Raw genomic sequence first — 24,522 nt, forward strand, 5'->3', positions numbered from 1 at the left:
GAAAGACCTTCAGCCCCTCAAGCTGCTATTTCATACCATAAAACATATAGTATGTCTCAGTAAAATACCTTGTTTGTGGTAATGTTTTATTACCCAAAATACAGCTTTGCCAAATAAACTAAAAATATGTCTGTATAAAGTTGTAGTTGAAAATGAAAAGTGCATGATGGGAAATAATCTCAAAAGAAATCAAAATTTAGTTTTAGTCTTGCAGTTTAGTGACCATGTAAGATCCTAAGTCTGGGAAGTTGCTGACACTTTGTCTTTGGATGTGAGAGTGTGTCAGACCTTAGTCTTTGAAAAGTCTTCTAGTTTCTCAAGGGGACAAAAAGTATCATCTCATAATGCATCGTACTCTATCATATGATATTCTAAATCAGTGGTTCTCAACTCGTCTAGCCTAAGGACCCACCACTAACTCCTCAGTGAGAAATCCTGACCCCAAAAGTCTCAGATTTTTCAAACAGTCAGATTTATTTACTTAAAAAGAATTCTGCAGTTTGGACCAAACATGTGACAGAGGCATGAAACTGAACAAAACAAAGAAGTTTAAAAAGCTTTACAGACTTTTTGACACACAGTTTCTTTTTTTCAGGGACAGAATCAGGACCCACTAAAAATACTCTGCGACCCACTTTTGGTTCCCGACCCACCAGTTGAGAACCACTGATCTTATTCATACTGTATCACACTGTATGGTTTCCATTACTGCGGCTGCATGAATATGCTGCTGTGGCTTTACTACGGTGCACCAAAAGGGACAAACAGCAGCAAATTAGTGTGATTTAAAAATTGTCTTTATCTCATGGCAATTAACGGACTAATGCTCAACGCCCTAATTAACATGGTCAAACATCATTATCTTTATTGTGACCATTACCGTTTGCAACATACTGACATGTTTTTCTAATTTAAGACATATTGGTGGTGGGCACAAAGCACTGAGCACTGAGTGGTGAGAAACAGACTCACACACTAATGAGGCCTCCTTCACCCTCATTTTCTGCATCTGGATGAGTTTTCCGGAGGAAGCAAAAAGGACAACTTCCTTCCTTCAATCCGTGTCACCAGCTGTTAAAACATGGCGCTATCTGTGATGCTGTTGGCAGCAACTGTGAGGCAACAGCTCTGCACGACTGTAAAAAAAAAAAAAAAAAAAAAAAAAAACCCTGGCATATTTAGCTCATTTAAAGGACAAATCTCACCCCACTTTGTCAGCAGCTTCCTTCAACGGTGTGAACATTTTTCAAGATAAAAATATCATTATAGCACATCACTATTATATTCAGTGTGAATAAGTTGGATTAGGAGTTTGAAACAGAATGTGAAGTAAGTTTCTAACTTCTTTGTCCCTGAAAAAAAAAAGAAAACTGGAGGCTTTCCTTCTTGAAGTACGGTTCAATTTCTTGCGGGACACGGTTCAGGCTGCAGCATGACAGAAAGCCGATGAGGATTTAAGCTGTTGTGGAGGCAACAAAACAAAATACTCCTTCTCCTCTTTGCAGTCTGCACATATTTAGAGGCAGTTCAATTATATTGTGCCAAACTTTATCTCAAAGTAATATGACTTTTAATAACTATATTTTTTTTTTATAAAAAAGAATGACTCAAAGAAATTGCAACAAATACAAAATTCTAAAGCTCAATCCAAAGGCGACTGGACTGGTTGACTTGGCTTTGGATCAAGCTTTGGATTTACCATGACCTGGATGACTGAGAACCTACACAGACAACAGATGCAAAACTTCCAGATGATAATATTTTGATGCCAAGTCAATTTGTTAGTTTTTAAGAGTGGCAGGGAGAGTCATTTCTCAGATTTTAAAATGTTCATCCTGAAGGGGAAAATCAAGGATTCTGATTGGGTTGTAAAACAGCTAATTTGGCGGCGCCTGTGGCCTAGTGGATATGTTACATGCCCCATGTATATACATATATGAGCAGGTAAAAACTCCTTGCATTTATTTGAATGAATAGTTAATGCCTTTAAACTAAAACAGATAATAGTGAAAAGCTGTCATTTTGTCCAGCACACACACAGTTGCAAACTAAAGGACGCACACCTTGAATGACGACCATTCTGCCGATCATGAGTCTCATGTCTAATAAATGCCTTTAACACTGAGCTGAGTGGAAAAGCCAATTATGAGTGCATTTCCTGTGGACTGTGGCGTGTTTCTGCAGGCTGACAGTCCGGGAGGGGAGTCTCTCTAAGCGCCCAGCGAGACACGCGTCATCCGGTGAATCTAAAACGACTGTGTACGTTAAGCTAGCACAGCATGGTGTCTGACAGAACTTAGCACGTGTAAGCTCACACATGTCCACACACACACGCTGCCTCCCCTTCAGTTAAACGCCCCGGACACATTAAACCGAGCTAATTGAGGCTTTGTCACTCTCGTTCCTGCAGCTCTGTCAGAGTCAGAATCGGCTTCACACAGATTTCCTTTTTCTGCTGCAAGAACACAAAAACAACAACTGATGTTCAATACATAACAACAATCAGTGATGTGGGAGTGACTGTCTTTAGAGCGGAGAGCGCGTTCGAGACGTTTTATTAAGTTGTTTGAATGGTGTGATAATCATGTAATAAAATGGAGAATCCAGCACTTCAGAAACTCTTCTCTCTGTCATAATGTAAGAGGCTTAAGCCGGCTTCATGACGCTAACTTCCTATCATTTTAATAGACTGCCAGACACTGACTTCTGTATCATTTTAATAGGCTGCCAGTCAAACGAGGAGACAGGGAGTGAATGGGAACAGAGTGAAAATCCAGTGTCAGTCAAGCAGCCTCGCCCGCATAACGATTAAACAACTTTGGTCTTCATGTTGCTTTGCCTCAGATTTCCTGTGTTATTTATGGCACTTCTAGTCCTTAAACAATCGACAGGTGCTTATTTTGGGAAGTGTTTCTACAACTGTGAACTTCCTCTGAACCTTTATAAACCTGAGTGTGACACAGCAAGCTCGTTTTTCCCCTCAGCTTGTTACCGAGCGCTGGAGGAGGGTTTTGTTGAGTGGTGCGAGGAGGTCGGGTGTGAGCGGTATCTCTGACAGTCATGTAGTTAGTTAGTCAGTGTCATGAACAAGACGGCACCAGTGGAGTTGGGCCTCGTAATTGTCGTGGCTGTTTAAGCGACCCTGCTACAGCCACTTAAAATAGGTATGGATCCTTTATACGCCTGTGTGTCACCATGTTTCTGACCCTGCTGACATAAGAGGACGACCATATGAGAAAATGTTCCTTTAAAAACGACATAAATGATAGTTAAAAGTATAATTTATTTTTTGACAAAAGATAAACAGAAGAGCATGTCTGTCCTTTTTTTTTAAATCATGGATGCATCATCAAGATAGATGGACTGGAAAAGTCAGAAATGATGCACATTTTATAACATAACGGATGCAAAGGTCAAAAAGAAAAATTTAAGTATGACTAAATACTGCTATTTAAATGAAAGTTAAAAAAAACACATTGAAACAAAAGGACTCCAAGCTTGTTAGTAAAATTAGCCCTCTTCACATTGGCACAAAACTCCCGTAAATGTCACAAAGTTTCCAGAATGAGATACGTGTGTGAGCGCAGACATTTTTCCAGACAGACCTGCTAGCCCCCGATAAAAAGTAAAGGTTTAGTCGGGGTAAACTAATGTGTGAATAATCACGTGTATGTTGTTATGTAGCGTTGATATATGGGTCAAAATTGTCATCGTGGCATCGGACTCTGTTGCTTTGTACCCCCCTCCCTCCCCTCCGACTGGGATAGCCTCCAGCTGTGAGAGGTGTGTGTGAGAAAGCAAACTTCAGTGGCAGTCTGCATTTGTAAAAAAAACAGCTATAGAACAATTTGAGCTGAAGAAGTTACATTATTAAGAGAGTCACATGAAAGGAAATTAAAAAGAAGAAAAGAAAAACAGCGGGTGTAAACTAAAAATAGTGAAATTAGCATTTGTTAGAGGTTAAAGGTCATTTCTGTTACAGGAGGGTTAAAACCTTGTTTATACAAAAAGTAGTAAGACACTGCTCGCCCTCAGGCATCAGTTTAATTTACTAGCCTCTTAAGTCACTAAGGACAAAAATGTTCACTTCCAAAAAACTGCTATAAAAATAGATTCATGAATCATGTAATCAAACTGGCATTTAAAGGGTTAAATTCCTAATAATTATTCAATATTTGATGGTTTTGAGCAGGGCTCGAGTTGTTTAAGAGATTTATGCAAAAAAAGTAGAAAAAAATCTGTTCTATTTTTATAGCAGTTTTTTGGAAGTGGACATTTTTGTCCTTAATGACTTCAGAGGGTAGTAAAAATGTTTCACTGTATTCTATTGATCAATTAAAAAAATAAAATTTGCATTCCAAAATGTGTCAAGAGAGAGACTTTCTTACAAAAATGTGTGCCATATGCACTAACGCAGAAAAAACGATGGCCAGATAAAGAGGAAACATTTCCCCAAATGGACAAAAATGTCCATAAAGATGCAAGAGGGCTAGAGGATCCATCCTTTTAGACTTTTTTTTTTCAAATATCGTACTTACACCATCGGGGTCCAAACATTGCGGATGTCATAATAATAATGGTTATTAAAGCCACAGCCGCCGCTTGACGTTCATTTGGTAGGTAATTTGTTGGCGCATCCTGCCGAGTCTGTTGCAGAATGTTGTGTCATGATTTTGATGTTGACAGGCAGAGCACTCCCCTGGGTGTGCGCTAATTTAAAAAAGCAGCCATAGAGTAGCAGATGCCAGATTAGTGTCAGAGCGGAGTGACTGATGAGGAGCCTCCTGGTCGCCCCGGTCTCACGCTGGCGTCGTTGTACTTACATATGCTCGCGCTTGTGGCCCCTCGGCACGTCATGATGAATGAGTGATTTAGTTGTACGCGCTCAGCTTTTATTAGCCGAGGGTTAATTGATACTTTGGGACATTTATGCTGCCTCTTCTTTTTTTTTCCCCCCCTCCCACTGGGTATACCTGGCTGTTTGCTGGAGCTGCATGCAGCACTGTCACACTTTGACTCTTTGTGACACTAATTCAATTAGAGAGGCGAATAATTGTATTACTTCCATCAAAATGGATTGTTAGTTAGTTCTGCACCATGGCTGGAAATGTGTTGGAGCCAAAGAGAATGTGGTTTGAGAAAGACACCAGAAATGAAATGCTACTGATTAACAATAATTTTTATGGAGGAGGAAGAGCCTTACCGCCAATTCCCTCATTATCTGTGCACGCACCGGTTAGTTAGCGCCCCCCGGTTTTGCTCTGTTGGACCACCCACACCCAGCCCAACTGGATCAGTTTCTTGAACGTTAGCGGAGCAGAGCGCACATCACAGGAGAACGACAAGATCACGCTGGAATAAATTGGAAAAAACGTGCAAACAACATGTTGCTTTTTCTCTCAGGATTTTTTGTGCGATTGACTGCATGTTGTTAAAGTGTTGAAAAATCCACTCTTGAGTCCGTATATTGTCTTTTATTTTGAAATTGAGAGATTGCTCTGTGCGTTTCCTCGTCTGACTTCCTGTCCGGTTTGTTATATTTGGTCCGACTTGACGTGTGCCTGCAGTGTACTCCGTTGAAAAATAGACTTGCAGCGTATTTGAAACAGAGCTGAGCTTGGTGGCGCTGGTGGCTCGCTCCGGAGTATGTGGAAATTGGGTGTAAAGACAAAAAAAGGTTTATGGGATTGCACACTCTTATTCCCCGCAGCTCAAACGAATAAAAAAAACAAAAAACATTCTGCTGTTTAAAATATGTTCCGCTAATGATGACTTTTTAAATTTGTGAACACCTCGATGTAAATTTAGTGCGAGGTGAAGACACAGGAACTCAGTTTTTTTTTTTTTGTGCAAAGAGGGGCTGAATGAAACGAACACAACAGACTGTGACAAGTTCTTACCTGGCTGTCTATTTATGGTCTCTCCCCAGGAGCTACATTTTCACTCTGTTCGTGTCTTTTTCTGTCCCCCCTGTTCTCTGAAAACAGACTAAAGTAGCTGCCTCTTATCCATGTCCCCAATTCAGTGTCATGACTCAAGGGCATTAAAAAGGTGCCGGCAGCTTGCTGTAGATTGATTGACTATAGACCATAGGATAGCCCAGAGAGACAAGGCTTGGGGGTGGGGGGGGGCCACAAGAATGCAATGACAAAACTTTTTTTCAGCTTCTTTTTCCTGCGGGAAATGACACGTCTGAGTGACACATGGGCGTTCGAGACGAGAACACTGCAGGTAGTGTGTGCTGTGATCCTGTGTCTGAAAGAGACGCACACAAAGATGCACTGCTTGCTCACCAGTTGAGTTGCCTTCTTTTTTTTAAAGGCTCAGAAATTATGCAGCAAACGCACAAAAAAAAAAAAACATTCAGGTCGCTCTTTGCATATGGCAGTGTAATGAGGTGAATTCAGGTGGAAGTCATTAACCCCTTTAAGCGTAGATAACGGGGATAATTGTCAAAAATGTGAAATGTACTTTCATAATGTGCTTTCTCCTCAAGGGCACGTGGTATAGGCATCATTTAGTAGTCAGCTTTTTTATATTATCCTGCTTTAAAATGTGACCGGCATGTGTGCATGCATGTGTAAATACTGCCTTTGTCGACTGCAGGTCACAGTATACGCAATCACACCAAAGCCAGATAATTAAGGTTTAAACTGTATTATGTAGCATTCAGCACACTTGTCACAACAAGCTTATGATGATTATATAGCACCTGTTCTGAGCAAAATAGCTACGAGCCAAAGCTGTGAAAGCAACATTAATGCATTTTTCTAACTCTGGGTACAGTCACAAGCATTGGACATGTTAGTCTAGGCTTGTTGTTTAGATGATGTGTGTGACAAGATGGAGCAGACAGAAGAAGGTTTATTCTAAGTAAGGGTCTGGATAATCAAGAAGTGTAAATTAAGTAAGATATGTAGTGAGTTAACTGTACTATCTGATCAGACATTAAGGAAACATGCTATGTTAAAGTGCTGGCTTCTCTGACAACAATGCAGCAGCCAGTATGTCCTCCTTCTAACTTTAGATTCTGCTCCTGAATGCTCTGGATTTGTTTGGACCAGAGAAGGTAGGGCGGATTTAAAGTGACCCCCACACGGCCGTTTTGGACACCCCTCTGTGACATTTCAAGGAGTTGAATGTACGACTTTAGAGATTAATAAATTAATTCTATGAATCAAAGAGGTCATTCATAATCAAATGTTTGTACAAAAGGTGCTACATAACTAGAGTGGAGTAGAGTTTGGTTGAGATACTTTTTTGGGGAAGCTGCAGAAAAGCTGATGCAAATAGAGGCTTTTAAAATTTGTTGTGAAGACGGTTTGCCCGAGTAGTCAAACAGCACATAATGAAGATTTTTATTTGGGTCTTGGATTTTTAAAAAAAAGGTTGTTTGAAGGCTTTATATGCTTTATATTTTGATCCAGCAGATGTCGCCCTTGAGCACCAGCATGAAACCAAAACAACTTGCGGTGCATTGTTGTGTTAGCATGCTAATGCTAGCGATCTTTATTATGCTCGTATCTTCACACTGCATGTAAATTTACCTGAAATGAGCGTGATCTAGAAACACAGTTAAGCAGTGAGTACAGTATGTTATTCTTCTTTTCTCTAGTCCCTCAATTAAACAACTTTTATACATGAGGGGAGGAGTCAGCCGTCGTCTCGGCGATGTAAACAAACTGAAGATAGGACTCTGAAAACTCTGAAAACATCACAGACAGTGGGACTCGGGTGTTACACCCATTGTAGACAGTCATGACTCACAGAGTTATTTTCAGAGGATATACTTGATTTCTATTATATTTAAGTGTGACAAAAAATACTTCTGAAGCTTACGACAAAGGCAGTATGCCTCCTCAGCTTTTTCTTAGGAATATATTTTGCATCGAAAATTGGCTTTTTATCCAAATCCGGGGAAGGCGGCTAAAAGGAGGCAGCTGTGCGCTTTGTAAGCAGTCTACCATTAGTGGCCAGATGGAAGTTTGAGTGTGAGCTTGGCCTGACACTTGACTTGGCTGAGAGCTCGATAGTGAAAAGCCTCAAAAAAGCTAAACATGTGAAGCTTGACAAGTCTGTGTTAATATCAATAAAAAAAATGTTCTGCAATATTCTTTGTAAGTTTGTTGGTTATTAGAACAATCCTCTCAGCTTCAGCCCTTTCACTGCCACTGCGGACTGAAAACAATGGACATGAACAGCGCTGATTGGTGTTGGCTTCAACTCATTCTTCTCTCTACAAATGTTACACAGTCAAGTCCAGGCTAATGGCCATATTGTTCGGCTTCATTTAAACCCCTGTTTACATCACAGTACGACAGATTGCCAGTGTTTGAATGGAAATGCAATCCTCCACTTAGATGTACCGCCCCTCGTCCCCGAAAAACTGCCTCTTGGCCGAGCCCCAAGTGTCGTAAATTTCTAACAACAGCCCTGCTGTACACACACACACAATTCATTCTCCATTGGTTAGGGGAATTAACTGTGAAGTGCAGGCATGGGGGCGGGCGGGGGGGGATTGTGTGGAGAGAGCGAGATGAGAATGACCCCCACACTATTGGCTGTATGTTATGTGGTGGGTTTAGTGGAGAGGGTAGAGGTCTTTCATTTTCACTGATAGGGGGCTCAGACGTTGAGGGAATGACCAAAGAGAGGGGAGATCCAGTCAACTTCAATTACTGGGCCTCGCAGTTTTCCCACAGGTGCACTATAGTGCCTTAAAGAGGGAATCAATGAGGTGACAAATTGTTGTGGACAGCGGCCCCTTTTATTTGTTGTGTTGCTGCATGCATGCCTGGATGCTACTCTAAAAGATGTGTGTGCATGTATTTGATTGTGAGTGTGTGTGTGTGTGTGTGTGTGTGTGTGTGTGTGTGTGTGTGTGTGTGTGTGTGTGTGTGTGTGTGTGTGTGTGTGTCTGGTCCTTTGGCAGGCTTATATACAAATGTACAGCACTCTCCATTTATGATAATTGAATGCTTTGGTCCATTTGTGTTTTTGGAGGTTTTTTTTTCTGCTAGTGGCCTTAATGGCTTGTTATCTGTCTAAACTTGTTTTTTAAACGCTCGCTAATGGGAGTTCACATGTATCACCCTCTGACGCTCAGCGCCGCTCTGTTTTTATCCCACAATGGCAGTGTTAAGGTTTTTTCCCAAAGTTGTTTTTGCTTTCTTTAGCCCGTCATATCCGAGGCTGATGAGTGCTGACTTGAGATACATATGTATCTGAATTAATTGAGTGTTTCTAATGGTGTGAAGTGGTAAGAAGCTGCCGTGTGTTTGAACAGTTATGTTCTTGGAGATTATTGGTGAGGAAACTGGATAAATGCAGGTGTTTGATGTACTGTGGAGTCTGCCGATTTTAACACATCGAGATGTTTCAATAACCTTAATTACGCACGTATTGATTTCTTTCAGTCAACAGAAATTATTATTGATTGAAGTAAGGCATATAAATGAATTCAAACGGCGGGCCGAATCTCATCTTATATACAGGAGTCACTGTTTAAAAGAGGTCAATACTTAACAACTTTACAATGTGAAGCTCATTTTGTTTCTCACTGACTTTTTCAGGTCAGCTAACGCGGCGTTTTGTGAATACACTTAATATCAAATTTATGGTATTCTTATTTTTCCTTGTTTGTGGTCGGTGTAAAATGTTCCAGAATCCTCTCTGTTGCTGATGTGTTATGTTGTTGAACGTTCAATGTTTGAATGTCAGTACTGCAGCAGTTGTTTCCTTACAACTTAATGTGGTAAAGTACTGAGTTCTTGTACTTTCAAAGCCTTGATTACAAGTCATCCATCGGACATAAAACAAAACGCATGTAACCAAGAAAACAAAGGGAACTCAGAGCTGCAAGACAGCAGTGAAGGAACATTATATAGCAAGTCAAAGTTTACACGGTGTGGCGTTTGAAATTTGAAAATGATGTATTCTGGTGCTGCATTTTCACCACAGGAAATTCCCTTGAGGACCAAGGTACATTTGGATGTTTCCAACGATTGGACCATGGTTTTGTGCATGGTTTAAAACACAAATGTTTTCCAGTACTCACGATGAGGCTGTAGGAACCTTTGAATACTGTGAAATGAGGCTTCTTGAATTAAAAGTCTCAGCTTCTTTTGGTGGAAATGCATCTTTTGTTATTGTTTGTGATAATGAATATTTACACTGATGTGGTGCTATGCTCGACACACCTGTTAACTCTGGCTAAGGTTGGTACCAGCTGGTCATTAAGAGCTACAGTAGTAGGCATATCTCTAACTGTAGCATCCTTTGCACTTCAGCATGCCTCATTTTTCCATTTTTCTTTTTTAGAAATACATTTTGAGATATTATTCCTCTTTTTATTCCTGACTGCTATCCAACAGGCACCCAAGAGGCCAAGATATTAATGCAACACATTTCTCTGTCTTTGTCTCCACAGGAAAAGAAGAGTATGTCGCAACCTTCAAAGGATCTGAGTTCTTCTGCTACGACTTGTCCTTGAACCCGATTCAAAGCAGCAGTGACGAAATCATACTGTCTTTCAAAACTCTACAGAGGAATGGACTGATGCTGCACACGGGCAAATCGGCTGATTACGTCAACCTGGCGCTGAAAAATGGGGCTGTCTCACTCGTCATTAATTTGGGGTCTGGAGCCTTTGAAGCTCTGGTGGAGCCAGTCAATGGGAAATTTAATGACAATGATTGGCATGATGTCAAAGTAACAAGGAATCTACGTCAGGTAACAGTACAGAGGGTGATGCAGAGACTCAGTAAATGAATCAAAACAAATGCACTTAAATCATTACCATCATACTATATATCATTTTTCCCGACATTGTAATCGGATTGCTAAATTGAATCATGGTGGTGTATGGTGGAGATAAAACAGAAACCACAAGTGAGCAGGGACATCTAGATGTGAATCGAGACTTCTATTAGGTTACAGTTCAAGGGAAAAACATGGCTCCAAAACTGCATACAAAGCAATAAGGGTCATCAAGATGCTGAGGTATGACATTTGCTCTGGTTTAATGTGCACTAGATGGTTTTTAGAATAAGGCACGTCATCTTATGAGCAACAAAACCACGTTAAACGGTGACATTGTGTTCTGACTGCTTGTTCTACTTTTTATGTGGAGTGGGTTATATTCCTCAAACGGGAAAACGTTTAAAGCTTTACGTCATTAGGAATATTTGAACACATTATACTTTAAAATAAGCTAATATTTCTGGCAGGATATGAACATGTTTAGGTACAGCTAACTAGGGATAGGGATCGAAACCAGGTTCTATTACGGACCCAGTTCTGCACTTTTCAAAAACAAAAAATCTAAAATGTTTGAGCTTATCGATACTGATTTTTAGTCTTGTGGGTACAGTAGCCTAACATTATACCTCCAGTCAAGTCACCTCATTTAAACTGACGTTTTAAGATGTCTCAAGTTTGGCTACATTTTACCAAAGCACTTCACTCAAACCAGCCTTGGTAAGCGCACCCAAACTTTCAAGTCCAGTTGGTTAAACATAGTTATTCAGTTATGACATTTTGTTGAAATTGGCAGGATAGAAGCTAGTTAACTAACAATGAGATGACTTAAAGTTACAATATGATGAGTGCAAGGTGGAGTCAGTAAGATTACGATTAAGCAAATGTGAATAAAACGTCATCATGATGTGTTCAAATGTAACGTCAAGAAAAATACAATTAAGTTGGCCAAGAAATTTGAATAAATACAGTTAATTGGAGGAAACATTTGTTTGTTTTGCCAGAGTTTAAAACTAGAAATTATACCACTGCTAGTGTTGTTTCATCGTCCACTAAATAATAGTAGAGTATAAATAGTGGTATGGACAAAGAGTTGTGTTTTGGTGTTTTGATAATGGTATCAATATCCATGAAATAATCATTCCCTATCCATAAACAGAAATAAAGCTACAGGAAGGTTTAGAAATCAAAGATCATTTAACACAGGTGAAACTCTCTGACAGGTTGTTATTTGCTTCCCTACATGTCCTCTAAGACGTACATCTTCATTAACCTCGAAAAGACACCATGTATTGACAGCGTGATCTGATTAGGCCGCCCAAGATTTCAAACGTAGAAACTAGTGAATTCCATTAAGCAGCCTGTTGCCATTTGTTAACTTCAGAATACATCAGGTAGTGCCCTTCGCCCGTGGCAGTGTAACTCATAAACGTCGGAGCAGCCAGGGAATCAACAGAATTGATTTTTGGCTGAGTCTCACCAAGAGCAGAGGAATCAGATGGGATGAAGGAAAGATGTTAAGCGGAGCCTCTGGCCGTTGAACATGTGCAAGCGCCTCCACCTGCTAGAACAGACTGTCCTAGCAAGAGCGAGGTCACTGAGTGTTTGCAGCATTGGCAAACATGTACTTAATGGTATCAGGAGGCTGCACTTGGACATGACAACTGAACGGGTCTATTGGAATCATGACTATTCTGAAAAACTGCTGAGACGCTATCCACATATTCTTAGTAGCTCTGAACAATATCAGGCTCCCTATTGTTTTTGGCATAAGTTACCTGCCTCCATTGAAGTATGCTGATCTGTTATGGCTCTGTTACAGCAGGACATGGGGTTTCCCTTCAGAACTCCAAGGCCTAAATAGCCTTAAATGCCCGACTGAGGTGGCTTTGTCGAATTTGGCAAACAAATTGTCACACAGAAAGACAACCCCCCTGCATTTCATTCAACCGTGCAACTGCATTTGCTTTGCCAGTCAATTTGTTGAACCAACTACAACAGCAAAGACTTGCAGTTTAAATAGTTTTAGTTGGTGTGAATTTGAATTATGTCCAAGTAGCCAATTAAAGATGTCTGCGCTTGTCTGTAAGTGATACTTTTCAGATGAAGCTCTTTGTCAGTCTTTATGGCAGAGTACACACTTGTGCTACCTGCACAACCATCCAGAAAAGAGGTTTGTTAAAGGCAGTGACATAAACAGAACATGGCAAACTAGTCTGATTTCTGCCATTGGTGCCATCTTGGTCCATTGCATAACTTCTGTACACGTAGTGCACTTTTGTTTGGTCCAGATCACTTTTTTATTGCTGGTGGGGTACGTAAAGTGTGTATCCACACTCCCTTAATGATGCAGATCACATGCAAAAGCCAAAAGGACAGGATGGCGTTCCAGGTTACCTTCAGCTTCTAAAGGCCAGAGACATTTTTTAAGGGCCTTGTATAGACTGTGGCTCTCCAGATGAATTGCTATCAGATTTGCCAGGATAGCACTTATTCCTGTTTGACTGTTTCTGTTCTGTGTTAAATGGAATTGTACACATTTCTTTCTCTTTACCCTGAAGTATCAAACTGATTATTTTGACCCACATAACAATGCTTGATTAGACTTGTAAGGACAGTATCTCAAATCTTTGAAAACACATAATTAGGACAACATCTCTAGATTTCGTCTCTGCTCACTTGGTGGGAAATGTTGCTCCTCACCTCAGTACCAGTAATGCTGCTTCTTTTGCATAATCAGGAAATTGATTATTGGCAAACGTAAGGATTTGGCCAGCTCGGACATTCATTGCATTCAAATTGTGCGAAGAAAACCATGCATATTGAGTGCATGCTCTGTGGGGGAATCCAAATTGCCATCCTCCTCATTCTGTGTCAGGGTCTTCTTTGCTTTGTCTCATTGCAGTAAAGTGATCCTAAAGTTCATCAATAAGACCAAAAGGAGGTACAGTATTGAATGGGCGCCGGAAAGTCTGATACACTGGATTGGACTCCTGCCTCAAACAAAGTACAAAGAAGGAAAAAAAACTAGTGTGAATAAAGTAAAGTTTAAAATGGTCTTGAACTTAGGACTTTGTAAAAGAGGGTCAACTGATGTGCTTTAGGCATTCTTTCTTCTGAACCATTTGATTTCTGTCAGTCATAACCTTATGTCAGGTCAAGGGTGAAGGAGCTTTTTCTGCTTCTCGGCGGTATGGTTGCATACAGAACATGGTGCAAAAAAAAACACCATGAGGAATCCTAGGGAGTCACCGGTCGAGCTCTGGCACCTCTTGTGGAGCTTTCTCGCTCTTTCCTTGGTCTGCTTTTTTCTTGTTAAACTTATTTTGCCCTTTTTTCTCTATGTTACTAACATGCTTTGGAAACAAACTAACATCACTCATGGAATGTGCCATTCTACTAACAGTATGGTTTTTTGCCGTTTAACAATGTACTAACAGTATTGACCATCATATATTATTTGAGTAACAATCGTTATTCTGTTCACAGTTTTTAATTTCCTTTCTCCCCCCTTTTCCACAAAGCACTCAGGCATTGGACACGCTATGGTAAACAAACTACATTGTTCGGTAGATATCATTCTAATTGTTTCTTAGTTTGGGTTTGCCGTGTGTTTCTTTTCTTTCTTTTTTTACTGTAGACGTCATTAACAAAAAAAGGGAAATTGCGGTTGGTACTCTTCTGCTTACTTTTTCGAAATCCTTTTTTGATTTCTTGGGTCATTCATTGGTTTCACCCTCTTTATTTCACTTGTTTCCTGTCCAATTCTGTTTGATCCACCTTTTTAGGAGCATCATTTCGAGCCTTTTGCATCAAGCTGTGGTTAATAATGAGGACCCCTCTCCCCGTCTGGCTGGCCTGATGCTCTTGGGCTCAGCCAGTTGTATCCCCCATTCACTTTGCATGGCATGCAATTTTGACTTATGTGTTGCAAATGTCACACTGCCCATTCGTCCACATGGTTGTGACAGTCGAGCTGTGTTTGTCAGTGGTGCTTCTCTGCTGCTTTCTTTTTGGTGGTTTCTCAGTGTCCATGAGCTTCTGCATGCATCTGACAATGTTTCAAAGAGTTACAAAGTTCTGAAAATTTTAACATCCCAATTAAACATTTGGGAACATTTTCTTTTTGTGTGCTCTAAACAAAAAGAACAAATGCATGCATGCTATTTCTTTTGTCCAATACCCTCAGTCATTGTCCTTTACTAACTAGTGATTGTGTTTTTTAAGAGCATGTGCTCCCTATCTAACCCAGTGGCACGATTTGATTTCTTTTGTAGAACTGCTGGACGTACTAATATGAACGACTGTATAACAGTTAAACTAACCTAGTTAACGTTCTACTAACACCATTTTTGTGTCTGCTAAATTCTTTTTAAGTTGCAGTAGGTGCAATACTAACACTGTAGTATGGGCAGATTACTAACTCTCTAACCAGATTAGCATTCTTTTTGAAGGCTTGCAGTCTTCCAACTAACCAAACTGGTCAAAATAATAATAAAGAAAAAACAAGAAAAAAGACAATGAAAACAGACATGAAAATGGGTTTCAGAAAAATACATATAGGGAAGTCTTTCATAGACAACAAGAAGGAGAGGCAGTATCGTTGCGATGTATAGGCTGCCTGAGTATAGCGTGGTCTTTCCTTGTGCTTTGTTGTCTAGGTAACGATATCTGTGGATGGGATTCTGACCACTACGGGATATACACAAGAAGACTACACCATGCTAGGCTCGGATGACTTCTTCTATGTCGGAGGAAGTCCTAGCACGGCTGACCTGCCTGGATCTCCGGTTAGCAACAACTTCATGGGATGCCTGAAGGAGGTAAACACCACTCTTGTGTGCACACTGAGACTGGTGGGTGGACCGAATATGACTGGCTTTCACCTTAGGACACCACAACAGGCCCTTCCACCCACACACTGACCCTGTCTCATCCTTTACACTTTTGCTTTAGTTTGTTGCTTCTGTTTTTACTCACAAAAGAAACTCTCACAGATACTTTACTTTTCCTCCAACGACCCTTCACTGTACTCATAATGCTTCACACCACACACACACACACACACACACACACACACACACATCCGCGTCGAGGGGTCTGGTGTGTAGCACAGTATAGCAGGCATGAAGAACTCAGCCTTAGAGTGGAATTTATCACAGGCTTCACACGGCTTCTGTCAGGTGCACTTCAAAGAGGAGCTGTGATCCTGAGATCAGGCTGGTTGAATTTTCATGAGCAGTCAGGAAACTCTCACAGTTAACACCTCACCATTATTCCACCAGGGAATACGCAGCACTAGACTAATAGAGAGTATTGGTAATAACTCGTGACGGTTATGTGTTACATTGTAAGTAGTGTTGGTTACATATGGATGGATGGGGATCAAAACTCGGTTCGGTTACAGGAAGAATGTGCAACATTTTAAATACAGCAGAAATCAAGTCTATCCTGTGTTAATGTGTCTCTGAGTCATGACGGTCTACAATGAGTGAGAAGCTCGAGTCCCGCCAGCTGTACTGTTGTCAGAGCCGTGTTTACATGGACGGGACGGCCTTGGGTATACAGCTGTTTTAGTCAAGGACTAGAGAAAAGAAGAAGAACACACTCACTGCTTATTTGGATGTCACATAAGTGTTTTTAGATCTCGGTCATTCCCTGTCAATTTATCTGCAATATGAAGCTACGAGCTAATTAAAGCATGCTAACATTAGCCTGCTAACACAACAATGCAGGACACAGGTGATTGGATAATTCTGTTCGCGGTTGTGCTTAACGGTGCTTCATTGAGGTGCGTTCTATATGATAACTCCTTCAAGCGAATGGGCTTGGAGTTGTGTCACTGTAGGGGAGCGGAGGCTTCAGGATCAATATCAGTAGGGCACTGATGGCCTAACAGTTAGGCCACGCCCCAGATGAAGGCTTTGGTCCTCAGGGGTGTCCTGCAGCTCCTTTCCTGCATGTCATTGCCCCTCTCTCTCTCACAATCCGCTACTCTATCACTGTCCACTGTCCTGTCTAGATACAGTAAAGGCAAAAGCCCAAAATAAATCGACTTACATTAAAATCAATGAAAATTAACAGTCCCCATCCCATGTAGTATGTTATCCAAATGTAACTTTGAAATGATGAAAATGCAGCTGGGTCATAACTCTCACCTTGAGGAATGAAACACACAACAAGGTGCAGAAGTGTTCATCACTGCTTGATATTTTTCATGTGATGCATTCAGCACATTTCTGATTTATACCTTCTTGAATTAGATTCCATCCAGACTCCTTATTCAGATCATAAACTATCCACTCTGTAATCGTTTACATCTGTGTTTTAATGTATCCTCGTTGAGATTAGATCTCTGTTTTTATACAGAAAACATTATTACTATTTTAGGTGGCAGCTAATAGGTTGTCATAGCAGCTGAAGAACACACTCTTGATATCATCTTTTTCACCCCACAGAATCACAAAATGATCCACTCACTCATCTCTCAGCTTTGATGACAGTTTCCCCTCTTTTTTATCGTCTCTCTGTCTTTCCTTTTTTAAGGTTTCCCCGTGTCCTACATTTTGTCTTTCACCCAAAGCGGCACCCTGTCGTCCTCAGTGAGCCTCTCGGAGAAGTTGAGTCTTTTTCTGTTTAATGAGCGAGTCTGGCTTGGACCACATGGCTGCACGCCGTGTACATCTTGTTACAGGTCCGGTAGTTAAAAAGGGATTCTTAGTTAATGCTGCTGAGGTGCTGCAGATGCCAAACAAAGGGAACAGAATTGGTGCACTATATGCTTTTTTATCAAATTCTTTCAGCTGAAGACATTTGCGACTGCAACAGCTTCTCTTAAAGATCAGATTAAATTTCTCAAACACCAAAATCTCTACTGCATGGCTGTGATAATTCCTTATGATATGATATTCCTCTTCTTTATCTCCCCCCTCCTGAGACCGTTTCATTTTTATTTAGTTTTATTACAGAACGCAGATCTAAAAAAATATAGCCTGTTACACTGTAAAATCCATATTTAGTATCATTCACTTTGCTCAGGTTTTCTTCCAGTCTTTTATGGCACATTGACAAGCTCGCTGCGTCGTCTCATCCCCGCCTGTTGAATTATACAGAAGCCCCCTGTCAAAGGTCATCTTCCATGTATGCTGTTATATCATGTGAGCGCTGGTTGAACATATGTGCTGTAGCGCCTGACTGATGATCACATGTTGCCTCCTCGTTTTTTTTTTTTCTTCTTTCTCCACCCGCAGCGTTAATGTGCAGATTCCATTTCTGAGTCGCCACGCCCGCCTGTTGGTTCTGATGGCAAAACAAAGGGTGGTGCAGTAATAGCTCAGTTGTCACAGCCCGAGCTTGATGACGAATTAGTGCAGCACTACTAGTAGCAGTGTAGACGTGGCTCAGACCGAAAGCTCCTTTGACTCTGAGAGGTGCCCTTTTGTGTCTTGACTGTGAAGAATTGATGAGGGTTAACAGGCTGTATCTGATGCACCTTTCGTCCACATCACTAAAGTTCAGCACGCAGAGACACCATCTTTATTCAATTACTCATTTGACACAAGACTTCAGAACGTTCTGTCCCACATTTAGTTTCTTTCAGACATAAAAATGACGATGAGGACGGTTATTTTTTAACCTTTATTTAACCAGGAAAAAGTCTCATTGAGATTAAAAATCTCTTTTACAAGAGCTTCCTGGCCAAGACAGGCAGCAGCACAATTACAGGGTTTCAGACATAAAAACACTTAATAATTAACATAAATACAGGAATCACAAAAAGAACCATTCATCAGAATCTGTCAGAAGTCATCAGCAACAAAGCGATCAAAAAGGGGCTACAGTCAGATATTTCTGCCTCCAGATCATTAAGACGACCAAGGAAACCAGCTCCAGAAGATTTAAAGTATCTTGCAACCGATTCCAAGAAGAGGGAGCAGCATACTTGGAAGTCCCCTTTTTCCTAATTCAGTACGGACTTTAGGGATGGTTAGAAGGTCTAAGTAACTTCCATTACTTTTTTGAAGTATGTAGCTCTGTAGGTAGGATGGAAGCAGACCGAGAATACCCTTATGAATACAAATATGCCAGTGGTTTAGTCTACGTGCAGACAAGGCAGACCAACCAACCCGAGCATACAAGGAGCAGTGGTGATCTTATAGTTAACTGAAGTCGGATACAAACTGCCACGAGGCATTATCAGAAAACTCAGCAGGCGCTATGAGCTTCACCCGCCTGAACAGTTAGACACTAGTAGATGTGACCTCGCTGATAAACAGAAATTCTCCATGCAGATGAAATCCCATCAGCGGTGTCCTGCTTTTACAGGTGAGCGCTTTAGCATGACGATAAAAAAAAAAAAAAACAGAACATGGGGCGGTGTTTTTTACACAGCTGTAACTCCTCATTTTATGGATTAACCATTACAACTGTTGTGTTATGTAAATACACATGAATGGACCAGGATGGCGCCGTTTGTCACTCGAGAACCGTATTCAACCAATTAGTAGAGCTGGAGTGGTGCAGGATGAGCTCATTGACTGTGCTCCCCCGGGGGGGTCGTTGTTAAGCACTCGTTGCTTCTCTAACCCTCCTGCCTGGCATGCTATTGACAGCTTTGTGTTAAAGTGTCGTTGTGGGTTCGTGTAAATGTTTTTGTGATAAGGTAATTTGGATGCATCGTGACCACGCTGAAGTCTTAATGTTAATAAAGTTTTGACATTCACCCAAACGTTAATTAGCATCTTTTTATGGAAATGACATAGACTGAGGAATCCTTGTTATCACAGCTGCACTTACACAAGATGCTCTGTCATTACTGAGATTGGATAATAACGAGGTGCTGCCTGTCTCTAATTTTTTACAAGGCTGTTGCCAATTACGCGCTCTGACATGCAATGCCCCCCTTCTTCTCGTTGTAGCTACTTTTTTAGTCTTGAGAGATATGAACACGGTCAATATTTTGAGTATTTTCTATCAAAGGGAGTCTTTTAAAGTGTTGAGTGCAGAACTCAAAAGACCTGTCACACTGCGTTTAGACCAATCAGCGCTGACATTATGACCATCTCTGCAATCTGATGCCTTCAAAAAGAAAAACTCAGGAATGTAATCATTTTTCTTTATTTCAATTATCGAAGTAGTTGTGGGTGGTGCTGTGCTAGACTGCATTATACTGCATGTTCACTATTCTCCCCGTGTGTTTATGTTAATGCAGTTGGCAAAATATTTGGAACACCTTTCAATAGAGGCAAGGCAGATTTCTCTCTGTAGCACATTTCAGCAACGAGGCGATTCAAAGTGCTTCACACAAGATGTCAAAATCATCAAGACAGAGAAAAACAAAAAGACGTTTAAAAATCAAAAATCACAGGCTGAGTCCATCCTGCTAACAGCAACGACCCTCTTCCTACTTCCACCTCTACCGTGCTGCTACGAGTTTTTTTTTTTTAAAGAGACAGAGGCCATTTTGGGTGGCTGTGGCTCAGTTGGTAGAGTCGTCTTCTCGATCCCCAGCTCCTGCAGCAACATGTCCAAATGTGTCCTTTGGCATGACACTTAACCCTGAATTGCTCCCGCTGCTTCGTCGGTAGAGTTTAAATGGGATTAGTTACTTCTGATGGTCTCTTTACTCAGCAGCCTCTACCATCAGTGTGTGATCGTGTAGGTGTGACCTGCGGTGTAAAAGATCTTTGAGTAGTCAGAAGACTAGAAAAGTGCTATACAAGCTCAAGTCCATTTAGCATAACGTCATATAGCGGTCCACTTCCTTCTTTGAGGTCAGTTGCATTCACTGCACTCGAGTACACATGAGTCATGCTCGAGACCATCTCTTCAAGTGGACTCAGGCCCAGTACTCGAGTACAGTACGAGAACAGTATGTTCCTGCTCTCACTGATCAAATGAACTAGACTTTCGGGTCAAGCGTACTCAGATCCAGGTCCTTGGAACCACCCTCAGTGTGACAGCGCTCTGAAGTCCTAACCTTATAGAATTATCTTACCTGATGCACACAGATTCACCACCACCTCCCAAAATGACTTCAATAAGAAATATATAATCTTTTTTCTGAATATGCCAACTAAAACAGAAAACGTCAAAGCTTTGTAAAAGCAGAATTTATGGTAGAACCATTGTATTGCATTGGATTACACAGGAGGTCATAATGTTGTGGCTGATTAATGCATATAACAGTGCAACATGATATTAAAGACGAGTTGCATACTCAAATAAATAGAGACAAGAAAAAAAAAATCGGCTTGGCAAATTGGACGGATGATGCTCGCACTGAAGCATAGGATAATAATTCTAATCCATGGTTAATTGGTGCTTTAATGACATAAAGAATCCGTCTATGGTAATGGGCTAGCTGCCGGCATCACAAAGGTCACAGCACTAATGTACTTCATTAAGAACAGCACTCCGATGCCAAACCTTGTCTGGTGTGCTGTGTCTGAGAATATAAACCAAAAGCTGATGTTTGAGTTTCAGTGAGAATAACAAAAAATGCAGCCCAGGACCCAATTAGCTGCGGCCCTCTGACTCTTGTAAGTCTCCTACTTTTATCGTGCAATATGAAGGCAATCGATTTGTCCCAACTATAATTCATAGAGGGAGTAAATGTATATTTATTTTACTCGTTATTCACTCATTTGTTTGTTTTCTGTCTAGATTTTTGAAGTAGGTAGCTAGTTTTCAGTGGTACAGCAATGTATAGATGTGTCACTCATAGCGGCTACTCGATTCTGATTGGCTAGAGGGGTGTGTAATTTATGTTCAGTTGAAAGATTGACATAGAAGAAGAAAGCATAGATCTTGATATTTAGTGATTAAGACTGTCTAAAGTGACCCCATGGGGTAGAGACCCCCCCCCTCGTTGGAAAAACACTGATGTACAGGATACTGAATGTCAAAATGTGATTATGTAGGTTTTTATGCGCTGGTTTTTAATTTCCTTTGGTGCGACTTATCCATCACCTGCCCACTTTTATTTTAATCACAGTCTGCCACAGGGAGCTTAATCAGCATTTTTCTTCCACACCTGCAATCCAAGCCGCAGTTTAGATTCATCACTCTCCATCCCACTTTTCACAAACAATCCCAGAATCTCAGGAGGTGCTTCCTGAAAGAGTCATTTTCTCCAACCATTATCTCCGTTGCCTCCCAAATTGAGACTGCTTCTTCCTTCAGCTGACACCGAAGCTAAAAGTCAAAATGGAAGTCAGAGCAGCTGACCTGTCTGCAACCTTCAGCTGGATGAAACCCTGCATGTGTTGTGAAGGCTTCAGATGGGGAGCAAAAAAAAAAAAAAAAGAATGATGTCGGTGACATTTGGTGCCGCGCCGAAATGGTTTCTCACGCATAGGTACAGTGTGACAACGATGACCAAGAGTTGAGCCGAGCAAACCCTGTTATGATACACCGTCCTGAGGGGAAGAAATGTCACAGTGACGACGAATGTTTTCATATCCAGCTCGCTCATTTAGGAAGCATTTGTACTCGCAATGCTTTCTCATCTTGTGGTTGTCGGTTACAAACGCTTTGTCATGGCCTTTTGGCAGCTTATCCAGACCAGGGTTGTAAACTTACCCATCATAGCAACAAAAATACAAGTCCTGGGGAGCGTCTATAGTCTAGCGGTTATGCCCCACACCCCATGTACATGTCGCAGTGGTTGAGGGTTCACGTCCGGCCTCTGCCTTTAGCTACACTCCTGCTTTCTCCTCCTAGCATTTCCTGCCTGTCTTAAGCTGTTCTATCCATTAAAGGCAAAAAGGCCCAAAAATTACTCTAAATAATCTAATAAAAATTATAATAAAAGTCCTAGGCTCCCAATATTGGTTCATTTTGTGTTTTTTAATATGAAAATTGCAGGCATACTCCTCCACATTGTCTAAATTGATACACTTTGGCAATCATTGGGTACCTTAATGTTGCCAACATATTTGTGCAATTTAGAAAGCACTCTCTCTCTCCTTTGCTCGAGGCAGCTGCTCAAGTGCGACTGAAGAGCTGAAGTTTTCATTAAAGTTTGAGTTCTTATCGTTGCTGTTGATCATCGAAATAACAGAGTTTGTATTGTTTTAAAACACAAGATGTTGAAAGTATTGAAAGACAAACATTTGGACAGCCTTAATTCTGACACATGGTATCCTTTAGGGTCTCATTCGGACACCAAATGTTTGTATTTTAAATGTCTTACAGAGGCACGAAGACAAATCTTTTTTCTTCCTGACAAACATTGAATTAAACGTTCAGTCTCATTTGATTAAGGCAAAAAAAAGAAAAAAGAACATGGTTAAGGTTGGGTAAAACATGATGGAAATTATAGTTACTGGATGTATTTTGAGTTTTATGAGTCAACATGCATGAACACATTTTTCACTAGCCCAACTGGCTAAAGGTCCAGGTTTCCGATAGGTTGGTAATGGTGATATCTCTTTTTTAAGTTGGTGTAAAGCTTTGTGTGTCTCATGAAAGCAGAACCTCATGAAGGCTTCCTTCAGATAAAAAGGGCTGTATTTGATACCTTGAATATCAGAATAGGCCCAAACATGAGAATGATTAGATTGCCAGTAGAATTACATTTTTCAAACATCACAAAAAGTCAATTTTTCACTTTGTTGGTGAGCTACTCTACTTCCTGTATGGCTGTAAAAATGTTTTTTTCTGTCTTCTTTCAATACAGGTTGTGTACAAAAACAACGATGTGAGACTTGAGCTGTCCAGGCTGGCCAAACTGGGTGATCCCAAGATGAAGGTCCATGGCACTGTGGCTTTCAAGTGTGAGAACGTGGCCACTCTGGATCCCATCACATTCGAGACACCGGAGTCCTTCATTGTCCTGAACAAGTGGAACGCCAAGAAGACGGGCTCCATCTCCTTTGACTTCCGCACCACAGAGCCTAATGGCCTCCTGCTCTTCAGCCACGGAAAGCCCAAGCAGCAGCCCAAGGACTCTAAGAATCCCCAGACGCTCAAGGTGGACTTCTTTGCCATCGAGATGCTGGACGGCCATCTTTACCTGCTGCTGGATATGGGCTCGGGAACCACAAAGACCAGGGCGGTCAATAAGAAGGTCAATGATGGAGAGTGGTACCACGTGGACTTCCAGCGGGACGGCAGATCAGGTAACATTCAAGTCCATTACTGTTTACTATCTTTAGACAAAGCGTGTGTAACACAAGGTCTGTGCTCTCGCTATTACCTCCATTGTGCCCCAGAGAGTCCCAACATATTGCATGTATATGTATTTAAAAGCACATGCAAACAGACCAAACCCCAGCAACCCTGAGCAAAGATCCTCACTGGTTTGGCAACACATGGGCTGCAGTGGAATATGGGAAAAATTACAAACAGATTCAAAAAGACCATACATTTAAATTTACTCACTTTTCATGTGATTGTCATTTCATTTCAGTTGTGTTCTCGAGATCCCGACTTATTTATCTAGTTATGTCGGGATAAAAAAATGCTGCTTTTCCTGTGATTACGAGAATATCCGTGGAGAATCTTGAGAAAACGGCTGAAATAAAGACATTCAAAGGCCTTTGATTGATGTTACTGCCAACCACAAGGACAAATCTGGAGCTTCCTTCACACCCTCAGTCTGCCCCCGTCCTCTATTGGTGCGCAGTGCTGTTCTCGATCGTTCTCGGCCTGGAGGATAGGTCGTTGCCCCTGTCCTCCACTGAATCGCTCATCCACCGCACAAACACAAACATTGCAGCCAAATATTCCAAACTGCTGAAATGAACTACACATCAGTAG

The 24,522-nt window shown here is 41.1% G+C and overlaps 1 protein-coding gene across 14 annotated transcripts in view; it reads left to right on the forward strand.

Annotated features, from left to right (window-relative positions):
- LOC109983199 (neurexin-1a) overlaps positions 1 to 24,522 on the forward strand; it is a 338,575-nt gene that overhangs the window by 104,830 nt on the left and 209,223 nt on the right. For 10 of the 14 annotated variants that reach the window (XM_065959877.1, XM_065959879.1, XM_065959887.1 and 7 more), the window contains 4 exons: positions 10,430 to 10,731; positions 14,283 to 14,306; positions 15,420 to 15,581; positions 23,441 to 23,882. In XM_065959877.1, coding sequence (XP_065815949.1) covers positions 10,430 to 10,731; positions 14,283 to 14,306; positions 15,420 to 15,581; positions 23,441 to 23,882 — 930 coding nt within the window. The remainder of the gene's footprint in view (positions 1 to 10,429; positions 10,732 to 14,282; positions 14,307 to 15,419; positions 15,582 to 23,440; positions 23,883 to 24,522) is intronic. The other 4 variants (XM_065959881.1, XM_065959886.1, XM_065959889.1 and 1 more) reach the window with 1 other exon arrangement.

Source organism: Labrus bergylta, chromosome 10 (genome assembly GCF_963930695.1).
Source record: "Labrus bergylta chromosome 10, fLabBer1.1, whole genome shotgun sequence".
Taxonomy (NCBI): domain Eukaryota; kingdom Metazoa; phylum Chordata; class Actinopteri; order Labriformes; family Labridae; genus Labrus; species Labrus bergylta.